This window comes from Centropristis striata, chromosome 21 (genome assembly GCF_030273125.1).
Source record: "Centropristis striata isolate RG_2023a ecotype Rhode Island chromosome 21, C.striata_1.0, whole genome shotgun sequence".
Taxonomy (NCBI): Eukaryota; Metazoa; Chordata; class Actinopteri; order Perciformes; family Serranidae; genus Centropristis; species Centropristis striata.
In genome coordinates this window covers 15,032,257-15,047,940 of record NC_081537.1, presented here as the reverse complement: position 1 = coordinate 15,047,940, position 15,684 = coordinate 15,032,257, and the positions used below count along the sequence as shown (strand labels likewise).

At 40.3% G+C, this 15,684-nt stretch overlaps 1 protein-coding gene across 1 annotated transcript; it reads left to right on the top strand.

Annotated features, from left to right (window-relative positions):
• The first annotated feature begins 20 nt into the window (after positions 1–20).
• vwa2 (von Willebrand factor A domain containing 2) lies at positions 21–15,607 on the top strand. The gene is made up of 14 exons (XM_059324369.1): positions 21–1,007; positions 4,131–4,192; positions 6,741–6,815; positions 7,366–7,499; positions 7,581–7,690; positions 9,753–9,950; positions 10,021–10,154; positions 10,279–10,408; positions 11,593–11,648; positions 11,737–11,844; positions 11,929–12,507; positions 12,993–13,544; positions 13,699–13,821; positions 15,207–15,607. Exons 2-14 carry the CDS (start codon positions 4,141–4,143, stop codon positions 15,335–15,337), a joined length of 2,382 nt encoding a protein of 793 aa, XP_059180352.1. The 5' UTR covers positions 21–1,007; positions 4,131–4,140; the 3' UTR covers positions 15,338–15,607.
• The last annotated feature ends 77 nt before the right edge of the window (positions 15,608–15,684 follow it).

Here is a 15,684-nt window from a genome sequence, read left to right as displayed (position 1 = left end):
ATGCTTTATGCACTTATTAGGTTTGTTAAAGTTGGAAGACTCTTCAACAAAAGATGTTCAACCTTAAATATCCAAGTGTGTTCGTCTCCTGTAAGTGTGCTGCAGCATGTTGTGCTTCCATCTGTTCCTTTGTTCAGTCCTAATCACCTGTTCAGGTGGGTTGTCCAGCCTGATTGATTTATGTTCGACCTGTGTTTCAGTTTTTACATAAATGCGTGACAGTGACTTCATTTTACTTTGTCATGTTTTTCAGAGTAGAAATTCTTCTAATTTTGAGCTGAGTTGACATAAAATTAAAACTTTTACAATTGGTTATCTAAGTATGTGATAAGCCTATCATACTTTAAAGAATGTCTTTTGTCATCTCTAAGTTAAAGAGCCTCAGAGTATCCCATATCCAGTTTTGGTTTGAATACCAAAAATTGCTAATGGGGGTTCGGTTTAATAGGTTTCTCAGATATTTTAGTAAAAACACTGAATATGGAACTTCATAAAGACAAGAGCTTTGGACAGAACCAAACTGTAAGTACTGGGTACTGACATCTACGACATGAGACATCTACCAAAAATAAATCTTATTTAGACAAATTGAGCATATTATGCATACATTTAAATTGGATGAGGCTGTGTGGAGGTATGATTGTTGAGCTATGCACATGCAGAAGAAAATATAGCGCCAAATGTGCAATATAAATACTGAGAAATAATTATCTAGGAAATGGAGGGTTGGGTTTTTGCATTTTGCTTTGTTTTTTTTTTTTACCAATGGGAACCGCTTTATATCTTGGTCACACCCTGTCTCCATAGTTGTCTTGTATGGGATGAGAGGAAGACAAATTAGACCCTACCGGTGCAGGTACATCAGAGGTGGGCATGGCGAGTAGGTGGGGTCGCTGCTCTCCTGTCTGGAACAGAAAGCTCCGGGGCTCCAGATCAGACCGGTGCGGAAACGAGCCAGCGAGGACTGCTGTCTGAAAATAAGGATTGTGATCACTGAACAGCGCATGGTGAGTGCAAATATTTAGTCGCCCATAGACTACTGCTGTAGGGTATTGTGTCAGCTTTTCATTTGGGAGTGTCTATTGACAATGATTTCCCCAGATGTGTGACTTGAAACCGGCTTCTGTTGAAGGAGTTTTTTTGTTTTTAAGTGACTGTGCGGACGTCCTTTCATACATTTCTAAGTTGCAGGAAATGTGATTAAGTCTGTCGGTGTCATGCACTACAAGAAAACCACCGACTATTACCATGCGCTTAAACTGGTTTAAGAAGTAGCATATATTTACTCATTACTTCAAAATGACATATTTGAATAGAATATGACTTATTACTGATTTATACATTTATTCATCAAGTTGCAGCTGTTAAATGTGGAGCTGCTAATATCCTGCTGCAGATTAATCTGTTATTACGCATTATCAGCTATTAGTTGATTTATATTTTGTAAGCAACCAAAATTATAAATAAAAAAAATAATCGAGTAAAAAGTATAACATGCATATGAGATGTAGTGCAGTAGATGTAAAAGGTAGGAGAAATGCTCAAAGTAGAATTAACTCAAAGTTGTACCCTACTTGAGAAGATGCACTTAGTTACATTCTACCTGTGTGAGTGTTTGTGTGTGTGTATTAGTATTTGAGTGAAGCTACGACATGCACCAAGTCTTTAGAAAGACTGCAGCTCAGTATAGCAACAACAGCAAGTCTAAAAGCAACCAGAAGCTTTCCTTAAACTCCATTTACCTACTTAGTACTTAAGTAGGGTGACAGGCATCACTTTGTTTAGCCTCTTGAGCAAACCTTCCCTACTGTTGCATGTCAGGGTCGTAACCTCTGGCCACATCTTTAACCCACCTTGACCCTTGACAAATTTAAGAGTGGCCAGATGTTGGAAGATAACAGGCTACACGTTAAGCTGCAGGGAAAAAAAATAAACATCTTTAAATTGAATAATCTTTTTTCCCCATCTCCCAAGTCTCTTAAGTTAGCATGTTATAATGTATAATGTAGGCTATTATTGATCAAGGGGGAATGAGCCACCACCTAAAGTTGTGTATGCATTACAGTAGATTAGGCTTTTGATTTTGTTTCCTAATGGTTTGAGAAATATAAGAAGAGTGAGGCGTAAAATCCTCTATGTGGTTACCAGCTTGCTCTTGCAACACATTCCCATGCTTTAGTGCATACCAGGACATTTTGAATCATGGTTAGTTGTGGCTTTTAATCAGACAGATGTCACATTGTGGAGAAAAATGTTTCCACATTTGTTCCCCAGTTGTTTTAAAGTGGCTATCAGAAATGACTCGCTCTGAAATAATTTAACTATTTAGATGCTTCACATGTCCAAGTACAGGTTAGGAGATTTTTGTATGAAGTTGGTCCAAAAAATAGCACTCCTTTCTAATTATAGACTACAGCGCAGAGGCACTTTCCAACCTGCCAACCAATTAAAAGCAGACGGCACATTCATGGTTTAGGCTGCTTTTTTTTTTTTTTTTTAAAGGTGGTTACAATTTAAGGAATGTCCCAGATAAGAACTGATAGCCCAAAGTATTAAGCTAATCTAAGGTCAGAAATCCATGAACATTTACCTTCCAAAGGGCATTTATTGTTGTTTTTGGTTTTCAGTGACACATTTTGAGTCACGAAAGCAAGGTAGGTTTTTTGGTTTAGCTAGGACTAAATGTCCAGCCAGAGAGAGCAGAAAGGTGTTCACTGACAGGCAGAAAGTGAGGAGGACAGAAAGATGAGGGGTGGAAGGGTCCAAAAGAATGCTTGTGAAGAGGGAGCCAATTTTGAGACAGGTGTGTGCAGTGCATGTTTGTGTTTTATAAGTAGGCATGCATGACTGCTTCCTCGTGTGTGTGTGTGTGTGTGTGTGTCCTGGCAGTAATGAAATCTCTTGTCCTCGCGACATACTGGCGAGTGCACAAATAGAGCATCAATAGCCCCTGGAGATGTTTATCAGCCCGCGGCTGCTCAGACAGCCACTGCATGTCAGCTCTACAGATCTGTATCGCAGACACACAGACTCCTCTTAAAGAGAGGCTCCATCCTGCACACAATTCTATCTCTGTCTCATGTACGCACAGCTGTACCTGTATGGAGGGTTTCTCCGGCACGTCCATCCCCTTTAGCCCACCCCAACACACACACACACACAGAGGATATTATGGCCAAGCTTATCAGCAGCCAAAGTTAATCAAACCTTATCTGCTGCCCCTCAACTCATGAAGTGTATGCCCGGCAATGAACACACGGAATCAGGCAGGTGTTGATCCCTGATATAGATGTTGACTCAATTAACAGTTGAATGCAGTTTAATCACTGTATTCCAATCTAACTGGGAAAGTTTTGTCTTTGATCCTAAACGCTGTTAAAGTCATGCTTTCTTCAAGGCTTCCTCACTGGACACACTTCAAAAGAAGATAAAATCGAGATATTGCTTATCTTTCTGACCCAGACAAAATACAAAAAGCTCCGCATGTGAAGTGTGTTTTGGCACACACCAGTAGGATTAGCTGATGGGAGGCTGTCTTACAAACGCTGACCTGTGCATAGTTGCTAAAACAACTTGCTGAAATATTTTCTCTTCTCTCGTTTTTCTTCTCGTGGAGAATATTAACTAAATCCTTCAGATGTGCAAAGGTCTTATCAGATATAGCACAAAGGTGCTGTTTTAAGCCATCAGTAATTAAGTGTCTCGTCGGGTCAGGGCTTGACACAGACTTGCTGTGAAAACATGGTGAGGTCTTTGAGGCAGGTTACTGCTCCACTGACCTCACTTCACTTGTCCCCTGTCATTTTAGCTTTCACCTCTGTACAGAGTTGTGAACTATTTTGTCGTTTCTTTCAACTCGGTTACAAGTCTTCCTGTAGAAATACTACAAAATGGTATCCGAAATGAATGGAAAAAGATCATTCTTGGCTTCTGCACAACTTGTCCATGCTCGCAATTTAGTTTTTCTGAAAAAATCCTAACCTGCTCTGGGTAAGGATGCCCAAGGTCTCCCAAGATAAATTTGCTTTTTTTCTTGTGAAATATCGAATACTTATACAATCACCTCTGTACATGCTTTGTGTATTTTGTTGTTCTTTTTGCTAAGTGTATTGCCTTGTTTGTTATTCCAGATCTCTCGTCATGCACCGTGACATCAGCCTCTCCCTCCTCTTAACACTGCTGCTTCTTCAAGGTCAGTTGATTGGTTTTATTCCTGTTTTGAGGTCCGTTTTATATGACAAGTGCTTGCGGAATCTCTCTGGCATTCAGAGTCTTAGATCATTTACGAAGAATATTTCTAATGTACCCTCATCATTGCAAATATTGGTCACATAAAAAACATTTGATATCAAATATAAACAACCTTTTACTTATGTTAACAAACTGTTGGTTGAGAATACCCTGTAAAGTGGTTTTTACCTACCAGCACCTCGAAAACATTAGGAAACAAGATTGTTTTTACTGTTTTAATCCGTTTTTAATTGCTTTATTGTCAATAGTTTGCTGAGAAGATTAAGACTACTTTCATTTCTGTAAGGTAAATGTTGAAAAAAAAACTGTCAAAAGATGCTAGTTTGATTTTTTTTTTTTTTTTTTTTTTAAGCCTCAGGACTTCAAAATTGGCCATTTGTAGGTTAGTTGAAATATGTTAAGACGTTTAAGGTAACATTAATGGGTATAGAAAGACTGAAGTCAGTGAAATGTTTCCACAGTGATTAAAATTTCCAGTGTGTTGGCATTCATGAGCATATTTGACGCTACATTGACTGGAAAATGTACGCTGCTTTACTGATGCTCACCCAGGTTAAACTGAGATACTTTACAAGATATTTTACTGCTTCAACCTGTCAAGTCTCCAGCACTGAAGAATTCCCATTATCTTCTGTTCATAGTGATTTCCTCCTGTGCTTAAAATGCTGCTTGTTTCGAGGCAAGTCAAATTTTGCATCGCTGTTTATAGCGTATCGTCAGTTGTTCTCTCTGCCCTGAGAGTGTTGGTATGTGCCTGAGGGGATAGGCGGGAGTCATGGAGCAATATAATCGTTGTTGTTTTCAAAAATGACAGCTTTAGCAGCATCTGAAGTATTTATTACTGTCCATTTAAATACTTTGAACTTGAGCAAACCAGACTGTTTCACCTTGTCCGGACGCCCCCTTTTTCCTGATGTGCTGACAACACAGATAACATGTTGCAGTGCTTCACCAGCTAGATAGCTATGTAATCCAACCTGTCAAGTTAAATTTCCCAGATGGGCAGGAGCTGATCCTACCTTTTTAAGCTCCGATTTCAAGGGAATATTCCTTATATTTCGCAGACTACCGTGGGATCAATGCCAATAGGAAATGGACTCCCCGGACTGAGGATTCTTGTTCATTATCATGCTCTTGATTTTCTAGCTATGTTTTAATTTACAGACATTAAAGATACAGAGTCATTTTGCTTGAGGCATTGGCTGAACAGACAGACTTTTTGTTCAGAGCAGTGGGGCCCCACTGACCATGAGAACGCAGCTTGCCAAGACCCGAAACTTTCACTGTCAGGAGAACTTTGGGGCTGAACTGACGTTGGAATTAGGTGCAGATTAAATGGTCAGGAGTGAGACAAGGTGGGAGCTAAGGCCTCTTGGTAGTCTCTGTTAAGTTGCAGCTGTTGTTTTTTAGAATTCATCTTTTAATGCCATTATTGTCATTGTTTTTATTGATAAAAAGGTTACATTTTTCCAAAAAAGTCAGCACCAGAAACATGAGCAGAGGAGGAGGACAAGGTCAGTGCTCGCACTAAATTCTCCATTGCAGACATGCCCTTGTTTCTATTGAAGATTTGCACATGGAGCCTGTCTTTAATGTTCCTGTCCTTCATCCGATCAGCAGGCACTAAATCAACATGAGGTGGAAACTGAGCCTGAAGCGTTACAGCAAAATTAACCGGAACAAACCTGACATTTTCTATTGTGATTGAAGAGAAGGACTGTGCTATTTTGGAATCTGTTTAATGTGGAGATGCATGTGAAGCCACTCGGGCGATCCGTCTCCATGCCGGACAAATGCCTCTGTGACCCGCTGGGGTTACCAAGGACAACAAGGCGTGTTCACATGGGTTCCTGAACAGGAAATCACGAGCCCCCTCGCTCCTCTCCGGGCTGTACGTGTGTCTGAATAGAGCGACGGCCTTTCAGTGAATGGAGCAAAAGAATGGTTTTTCTTCACTTGTCCACTCACATTAGCTTTGAAAACTTAATTATCCATTACACAAGGGGTCAAGTTGGAGTCAGCAAACTGTATTGGCTTCAAAGACCGCATCCCATTTATTATTTCATTTTACTTTTGAAGGCTCTATTGATGACTGAAAAGGCACATTTGAAGTGCAGGAAGATGTGTTGGATTTGGTGGCAGTGCAACTAACTGAATAGCCTTCGTCTCAGCCCATCCTTTCCAAGCATGTCAGAAAACAACAGTGGCCTTCAGTTTAATAGAAATGACTAAGAATTGACTATTCTGGGCTACTGTTGAAACATGGTGGTTCCTCAAGGCGGGCTCAATGGAAGAGGACCTGCTCCATATGTATTCATGATATGAAGGGCTTATACATAGTGAAACAAAAGGACGATTTGTGCATAAAAATGCATTTGGAAGGGATATTTAACAGATATGTATAAATATATGCACATGCAATGATCGTGTCATGCAACTGCTGTATTGAGGTACTAGCACCTTACCTCTGTGTTGTTTGTCCTTCCTAGTTCAGCAGGCCACCTCAGTGCAGGAGATCCAAACCAGCCATGAGAACATCGGGAAGATCAACTCAGCGGGAGAAAGTGAGTAGAGATAAGATTCTACTGCCCCTTAATAAGCACATTTAGTTAGGTTGCAGTAAATATCTAAGAAATCTTAAGAAATCTTTGAGGTGGTGGGTGGTCTCATTAGACGTGTGTGTGTGTGTGTGTGTGTCACAGAGGAAAGTGTTTAGAGGTGACTTTCTCACACGCAGACAGACGGCACACTCTCCCCGTCTCTAATGGCCCTCTTGATGACGAACTGCACATTCTAACATGGCAGCAACGCCGCTGATTATTTATGCCACCAGCGAGTACAAACATGCTTTTCGCTCGGTGATGGTTTTGTGAATGCTCCTGGGAAAGGAAAAATGAGCTCTGGCATGCTAAGCTGTTCTCCTCTTATTATGTCAAGGTATTATTTTCATCTGTTGCAGCCCATTTGAACACTAACCAGGATAATCCCATAATGCCCATGTAGAACAATAGAAAAGGGACTCTTTGCCAGAAATACAATGATGATGATAATGAATGAGCTTGGATGCTTTTACCTAGATATCCTAAATGTGTTTGTTTGTGTTTTTATGGGAAGTGATGCAGTGCTCAGCAGCAATGGATATCCTCTTCCTCATGGACGGTTCCTACAGCGTGGGGAAAGGCAGCTTTGAGAGGTCCAAACACTACGCACTCAAGCTCTGTCAAGCACTAGACATCGCACCAGACAAGGTTTGTTTTCTTTTATGTTCTTTTCTGTCTCATTCTCTCCTTTCAATCATCATCAATTATGTCATCCCCTTCCTCGTCCAGGCTCGAGTCGGCTTGATTCAGTTTGGTTCAACTCCTCGGCTGGAGTTCACTCTGGACTCATACACCACCAAACAAGAGCTGAAGAAGAACATGAAGAAGGTTTCTTACAGGTGTGTTTCTCATCTCATTAACACAGATCATTTTTGTGAGGCTGGTAAGACTCCATTATGATGTGATTTGAAGCGAAGCTGCATTAAAGCTTTTCTAACTATTTTCTCAATTAAATTATTCGTTGGTTGATGGATAAGATGTCAGGAAATGGAGAAACAATCAGTGTTTCCCAAATCCCAAAAACACATCCTTAAGATGTCTTGTTTTGTCCACAACTCAAAGATGTTATGTTTACCTTCATGGAGGAGTAAAGAAACCAGAAAGTATTCACATCTAAAATGCTGGAATTAGAGTCTAAAAAATTCACTCAAACCAATTAACCGATCATTAAAATAATTGATTTTATTATTTTATATTTGTTTACCTTAAAATGATTTAATAGTTTTTATTGTTTTATGTTTAGATTTGGTTGAAAGTCTATAAAAAACCCAAGTAAGTTAACCTTCAGTTGATATTGTATCACTGTATGTGTCCCTAAGGCCAGGAATAAACCTTCATGAATCACTGTTGTAATCCATGATAAACTTCTTTCATTTTAGACTATTTTCTCATGTGAAAAGGAGTCCAGAATCAGTTGTCAATTTTAGTTCCAGTACCATAACCAAATTAAATGAGCCAGCAATAGTGGCCAAAGAGGGAGTTAATACAACTGGCAAAGATTGATTTATATGTTTGACAAGTTACATGACCTGGACTAGATTTAGTTAAAACTTGTGCAGAAAGCAAAACACACGCACACACAGAAGTAATACAAATTCTCCTTGGAATAGAAAACAAATTATTTTCAGATTAGAGGGTCACACAATGGGTGGTCACTGGATATTGGATAAGTACATAAGCCGAATTAGAGGAAGGTAATTTGGCCGTGTGTGTGTGTGTGTGTGTGTGTGTGTGCGCGTGTGTGCGTGCACACACTTGTTCACAGTTTGGAAATAACACTTTGGCTTGCCATTTGGTTTGAAATGGCTTCCCACATTTGGAACTTACTAACTGTCATATTGCCTCAAATCAAACTAGCACCATGTAGCAGTATCATGTAGGTGTATCTTCATTCATAATAAAACTCCTACTTTAAAACATTTATCTCTCTGATCTTGACCAAAAACATGAATGACATACATAGTTACATATGATAGCATTGCAGTCAACGGTTTAACATGGAAAGTGTGCAAGAAACAACAAAACAATGTTAGTAATCCTGAGTAAAACATTTCTATGCCTGTTATACATATTTAAAAAAATAAAGCAGAGCAGAGAATTCTTTTCCTCACCAGCATCTCAGGACTCTAGCATAAAATACACACACACACACACACACACACATACATACATACATACATATATATATATATATATATATAACAATTACAGTTGTTTGTGCTAAAGTGGCTTTCAAGATGAAAATGCATTGTAAAATGAAGTCCTAAATGCAGTAGAAATTAATTGTGAACGTCACATTTAAAAAAGGCTTCTGTATCTAGCATTCTTCTGCAAAATTACACATTGCCACTCAATCAGCTATTTATGAGTGTATGAGATACAACTTGTGTGTACAGTTTGTGTTATGTAACATGTAAGATGAAGTGTTAAAGAGCTGCATTTCAATCTGCACTTGTATTCTAAGAAGGCAATGGCTTGAGTTGTAAATATGTTCATGGCTGAAGGTCTTTGAACCTTTCTCTGTATTGTTTTGTAGTTTCAAAGCAATCATGATAAACTGTGAATCTGTTTCTTTGTGTCTAGCACTGCAATTGACAGAGGCTCCTGCTCTGACTGACATTTATGTCCTTTTTAAAAAAATATAATGGGTTTCGAATGGCTTTCTTGAGCCCAGCGGTGATGAAACTTCAGCCAATACTCAGACACTGCCACATATATTTTCAGTCCAAGAACTAAAAGAGGAATGCAACCAAAATTGCTCTGTGGTTTACTTTGGCAGTGATGCACGGTAGATTATTAACTCTGCTGGCTTCTGTAGTGCAGTACACATTCTCTAATTGTTCTGTTTTAGTATTGTTCTAGCAATAACATGAAAAACGCTACTCCATTCTGAACTCTCAGGGGAGGCAGCACTCAGACAGGCCTGGCTCTAAAATATGTGCTGAAGAAGGGTTTCCCAGGCGGCCGCAACTCTTCCACTGCAGCCCAGATCGTCATCCTGCTATCAGACGGGAGGTCTCAGGGCAACGCAGGGCAGGCGGCCGCACAGCTCAAAGAGACGGGCGTAGTCGTGTTTGCTGTGGGCATTCGCTACCCCAGGTTTGTTAATCATCATTGCCAACGATAATACTTTCAACCACTACTCTCTAACAAAGGTTTTGTTTTCCAGGTGGGAAGAGCTGCATGCTTTGGCCAGTGAGCCGATGGAAAGCCATGTTTTCTTTGCAGAGCATTTCTACGATGCTGTTAATGGCGTATACACCACCCTGACCACCTTCTCTGTCTGCAATGCAACACCTGCAGGTGGGATCCTCTGCAACACTTTTTTTTATTGTAGGGAATTTATAATTACTGCCCCCTCCCTTGGCAAATTTATTTTGTCATATCCCCACCTGTCCCTGCCCTCTCCTCCTGTCCTATTTTCCAGGCTGTCAGGTGGAGTCATTTCCCTGTCAGAGGAAAACACTGGAGACGGTGAAAGAGCTGCAGGGGAATTTCATGTGCTGGAAAGGCTCCAAGGGGTATTCCACATACACGTCTCTCTGTCCACACTACAGGCAAGTGTAAAATAATGCCAATATTAACATTGGCATTATGAGAAGATGAATTTAAAATTCCTGAAAAAGACAAACCTATTGACCTCTGAAACTGATGAGACCGTTTTAATAGCTACAATGTCACATCAAAATCTAAATTACTGCAATTTGTATATAACTTTCTTCTTAACTTGCTTGTAAATCACATGATAATATTTGGTAACTTAGGAAACCGTAAGGAAGATTTAAATGTTAAATTCAGGAATGGCCCACATCAGTGTCAGGTGGGTATTTAGGAGAGCCACAGATATGGGTTTATGATAAAGGAGGCTGGTCATTCTGGGTCAGACCCTGTCTGACCCAGAATGACCAGAAAACAATCTGAGCAATAAAGAATAAGTCTGACATATTTGGTTCCAATGCACAATGAACCACAGGGCAACTCCCACGTGTTAATGTGTTTTGTTAGTGTGAGGGTGTTAATAAAATCAAGTGTAATTTTGTCAGGGCTAATTAAATGGCCTCTGACTAAATTAATTTTACAGCACCACAGCGAAATGGCTAAAACCAAGTAGAGAGCACTGTTTAGGAAACCATCACAACTTTTCATTTGACCATCCATATCTTATTATCATGACTACACTTAATTGCCTGGCAATTTGTTTTCACAATAGCTTCATTTAAGCATTTTTAGGTACAGCACAAATTAGCACTACTGCTTGTAAACACTGTAAAATCAGTCTATATTATTCACATTCACACTTATTTCAGTTAACAAACCCAAGTAAGACACCTCAATTGTACATCATTATTGACATATAGTCTGCCATATGAATATGTGTAAACCTTTAAATTGAGTTTATCACATTCGTGATGCAACTGATAGGCAATGCTCAATATTTGTATTTACATCATGTAACTACCAAAGCATTGCCAAAAAGTTCTACCTCTCAAAATACACGTTTTGGATTCATTTTCAACATGACAAAAGAAGTATGTTGAAATCCAAATATTAAAAAAAACTACAGCAAATATAAAAACAGAATCTAATAATAATGATTATTATAATAACAATAAAATGGCAGTGGTATTTTGTATTAACTCAAGTTTAGTGAGGATGTGTAGACTTGTTAAATCCCTTTCTGTTGCTTTTTTCACAATGTGGTCAGGTGGTGTTTGCTTACAGTGAAATGTGTGTGTTGCAGGTACAACAAGGTGTACAAGAGACACCAGACAGTCTGCCATCGGACTATCTGTCCAGGTAACAACACCTTCTTCCTCTCTCTTTCTCTCTTTGACATTATGTGTATTAGTGTAACATCCTGCCATTCTCTCTCTCTCCACTGTAGATCCCTGTGACTCTCAGCCCTGTCTGAATGGTGGCACATGTGTATCAGAAGGTAGAGATGGTTACCACTGCGTATGTCCACCTGGCTATGGAGAAGACCCCCACTGTGGTCTGTACACTGTCTTCAAACTTACTGAGCCCCACTGTCTGCATACTGTCTCTCAGACTAACTAACTTGACCCTCCCTCCTCAGCTCCTGCGTTATCACTGGACTGCTCAGTAGATCTGCTGTTCCTGGTGGAGGGCTCAGCCACACTCACCTTGGAAGGCTTCCTCCGCCTCAAGTCCTTCTTGAAACGCTTCCTGCGCACTGTGATCGGGTCCGACAGCCCCAGTAAAGTCGGCCTGGCGGTGTTCGGTGGAGAGACCAAAGTCGTGGCCGAGGTGGACAAGTTCAAAGGGGACCCAAGGGGTCTGCTCAAGGCTGTCGAAGGGCTCGAACCAATCGGTGGCGAGACCTTGACAGGCAAGGCGCTTCGCTATATCACACGCCACGGCTTTGTGAGCGCGCCAGTCTTTGCAGACGTCACGGACGACCTGCCTCGCGTGGTGGTGCTGCTCACTGGAACCCCTTCTGCTGACGAGGTAGTAGAGCCCTCTAAATATGCCCGAGACAGAGAGATCTTCCTGATAGGCGTGGGACCAGACTACTTAAAGGGACAACTAAATAATATCACAGGAAATCCCCAGAGGACTATTACCTACACGCCACCTGAGTTCAGTGCCAAGATCCCTGAGCTCAAGGCTAAGATCTGCAGTGTGGACACTCAAGGTACTGACTGATTGACTGACCTCTTAATACCTCATACAATATCTAAATTGTTATTAGGATCCAGTCATGACAAATGTAAATAACAATGTTAGTTTATATTTTTAGTGTAAGCTTGAGAAATGCATACCCATCAAAGACAAACACGAAATATTGCTTAACAAAGAATTTCATCATTTGATCAGCAATTACCTATACAAATGCAAATTCTGAGAGGCACATAGAAAACGTTTTTTCAAAGTTACTTTTTTTCATCAGGTGAGAATTTTTTTTTGTTTAGTGTTTGTTGTTTAATACTTAATACCAAGTCTGAACTAAATTGTCCCAGGATAATCTTTCTAAGTTCTGCTTTTTTTTCTTTTTTTTAATCTGTGAAAACAGGTTTAAAAAAAATTTTGACAGAAAAATCTTTTTCTTTTGTATGTTTCAACTGGTACTATTTGTCTGTATATTTTACCAACATAATTCTTTGTTGTGTTGCTTTTCAGGTTGTCTGGGCCAAGCAGTAGACCTGGTGTTTGCCCTGGACGCCTCCGGTGGTGTCAGCCCTGACAACTTCGCCACCCTGCGTGACTTTGTGCGCAGCCTCACAGTCCAGTTTGACATAAACCGCGACGTGGCTCAAGTTGCACTTGTGGCCTACGCTCGGAGAGCCACCACCGTCTTCAACCTGGACTCCCATGAGAGCGGCTCCGCCATCCTCAAAGCTGTAGGTGACGCCAGCTACATGGGTGGAGTGGCTTCAACGGGCGCTGCTTTACTTCACATCCACTCCAACGTCCTGACGGTGGCCAAAGGTGCGCGGCCCGGAGTCAACAAGGCCGTGGTGGTGGTGACGGACGGTTCAGGCGGGGACGACGCTGCTGTTCCAGCTCAGAAGATAAGAGATAATGGAGTTTCACTGTTTGTGATCGGTATCGGAGATGTACAGAGAGAGAGGCTGCTGCAGATTGCCGGTTCAGAGGAGCACATGATCGCCGTGCAGTCTTATGAGGATCTCAAGTATTTTGAGGATGTGCTGGTGCAGATGCTGTGTTCAGGTGAGGATATAGTAAAGTTCGGAACCTTGTTGGGGCAGCTTGTCTGGGGCTTATTATGAAATAATAGAAATGTTCAGGGTACTGTACAAAATACAAAATTGTGAGCTTTATTTTATTCTTACCAGCTGATTTATGATACATTTCATTCTATTAGAGGTTAAAAAGCCGGTAAATCTGTGCAAGCCCAACCCATGTATGAATGATGGGACCTGCATCCTGTCCGGAGGGAGCTTCCGCTGCCAGTGCAAAGGCTATGAAGGACCACACTGTGAAACAAGTCAGTGGCATTAATAAGTCTGCTTGCTTTTCTTTCTTTTTCTCTTACTTCATTCATTCTTACTGCTTCTACCTTCTTTCTTATTTTATTGTAACTATTGCAGTGCCTGTAGGAAGTATGTATTCGTATAGTGGGAGATTAAGTAGATTTTTCATTTATGGCCAAATGAGGTTGTGTGTGAAAGTGGGATGTACAATGAGGTGTAATACTCTTGCGTAGTGTTAATATACAAAATGTATATTGGGTTATACATGGATGTACATTGAGATATAAAGAGACACAGAAATAGTTATTTTAAGAAAAAGAAACTTAATCATTCAACATGGTTAGACATATATACAGACACAGATATAGGAGGGAATAAGTTTACATGCAGCACAAACAGATGGATGTGAATATTGTGTGTAAGGGTTATATACTATTGTGTTTTATATATTGTGGCTATGCAGAGCATTTCAACATCTGCAACTCCATAAAACTCTTACTTTTCATGAGGTATGCACACCATCCAACACATTGAACATTGATATTCGCTGGAAACTTTAAGAATATTATTGGAAAATCGAACCTTGTAGCGCACTTTAAAACTCTGAAAGATAGGTAGGCTAAATAGACTTACAGATGAGATGAGTCAGGCGTGGAAATCCAGAGTGAATTGGGTTACTGACCAGGTGTAGGCCTATCACACAATGGGGCGGAGCTCCCCTAAAAGGCGTCCGGTCGGAAACAGTGCAATGCCGCAACACATCCTACGTAAATAAAATTTTGAAAAAGTCTCAAAAGTCTTCACAATCGAGGAAGCACACCTTTGTGCCATGTGCAAGCCAAATAACAAATCTTAGGTCAGTCATACGGTCAGCGAGATATGCCCTAGACATACATCCACATACACACACACAAACACACACACACACACTTTTTCAATACAAATGTAGTGGCAGTCGAAACCAGTTGCTACAGTAGATAAAAAAATATATATACATATAAAACAAACGGAAGAAACAAAATGAGATCAATCTGGGCACACAAAATGTGCTAAAATTAAAGTTTAAAAACAGTTTATGACTTCAAAAAATGTTCCTTGGTAATTATTAGTTCTGCGGTTATAGCTTCAAAATTGCCATTTATTTGAACCATTCAGCAAGATCTGTTTTTTGTCTGGCTCTTCCAGTGGTGGATAACAATCTGGTGATTCTGGCAATGGCCACTACTCCTTTAAATACAACTTTTCCTTATATCTGTTTGTCAGTCTAAGCTTTTATTAGGTCTTGTTGTTGGACCACTCTTGTTACTTTCACAACTTGACTTGTAATATACACTGTCACAGCTAACAAAAAGTCAAACAAGGACAGGTGCATATGACTTTTTCTATGATTTTTCCGCAGGGAGCAGCAGGCCTTCATCCCGAGGAGATCTCCCGAGGCCGGCTGGTTTGAGGAAGAAGAGCAGGCAGAAGAAGAGTCACCAGGAGCTCCTGCATCACTACAAACTGCACCGCAGGAGACATGCTGCCTGATGCACACATACTACACACAGAAATGGACATTTAAGAACCAAGGATGGTCGCGGGTATGCAATGGATTAAAGGGAATACTCATGTTACCGTTTCAACATTTAAACTTGCACTCAAACTTCAATAAGTGCCTTCAGACTATATGTACTTTTACCGCAGTGTCTGTTTGTGTCCTAGTTTGTCACCGTGCAACTTTATTCTGTTCTCTATTCAAAGATGTAAACTATATTAGAGTGTATCTGTGTCATGAACGTATTATTTCTGTTGTGTTATCTTTTATGTTTCCAAACAAGACAAAAACATCAAATTTGTGCCAAAAATATATTTATACCAAGTGCTCCATTTTGTGT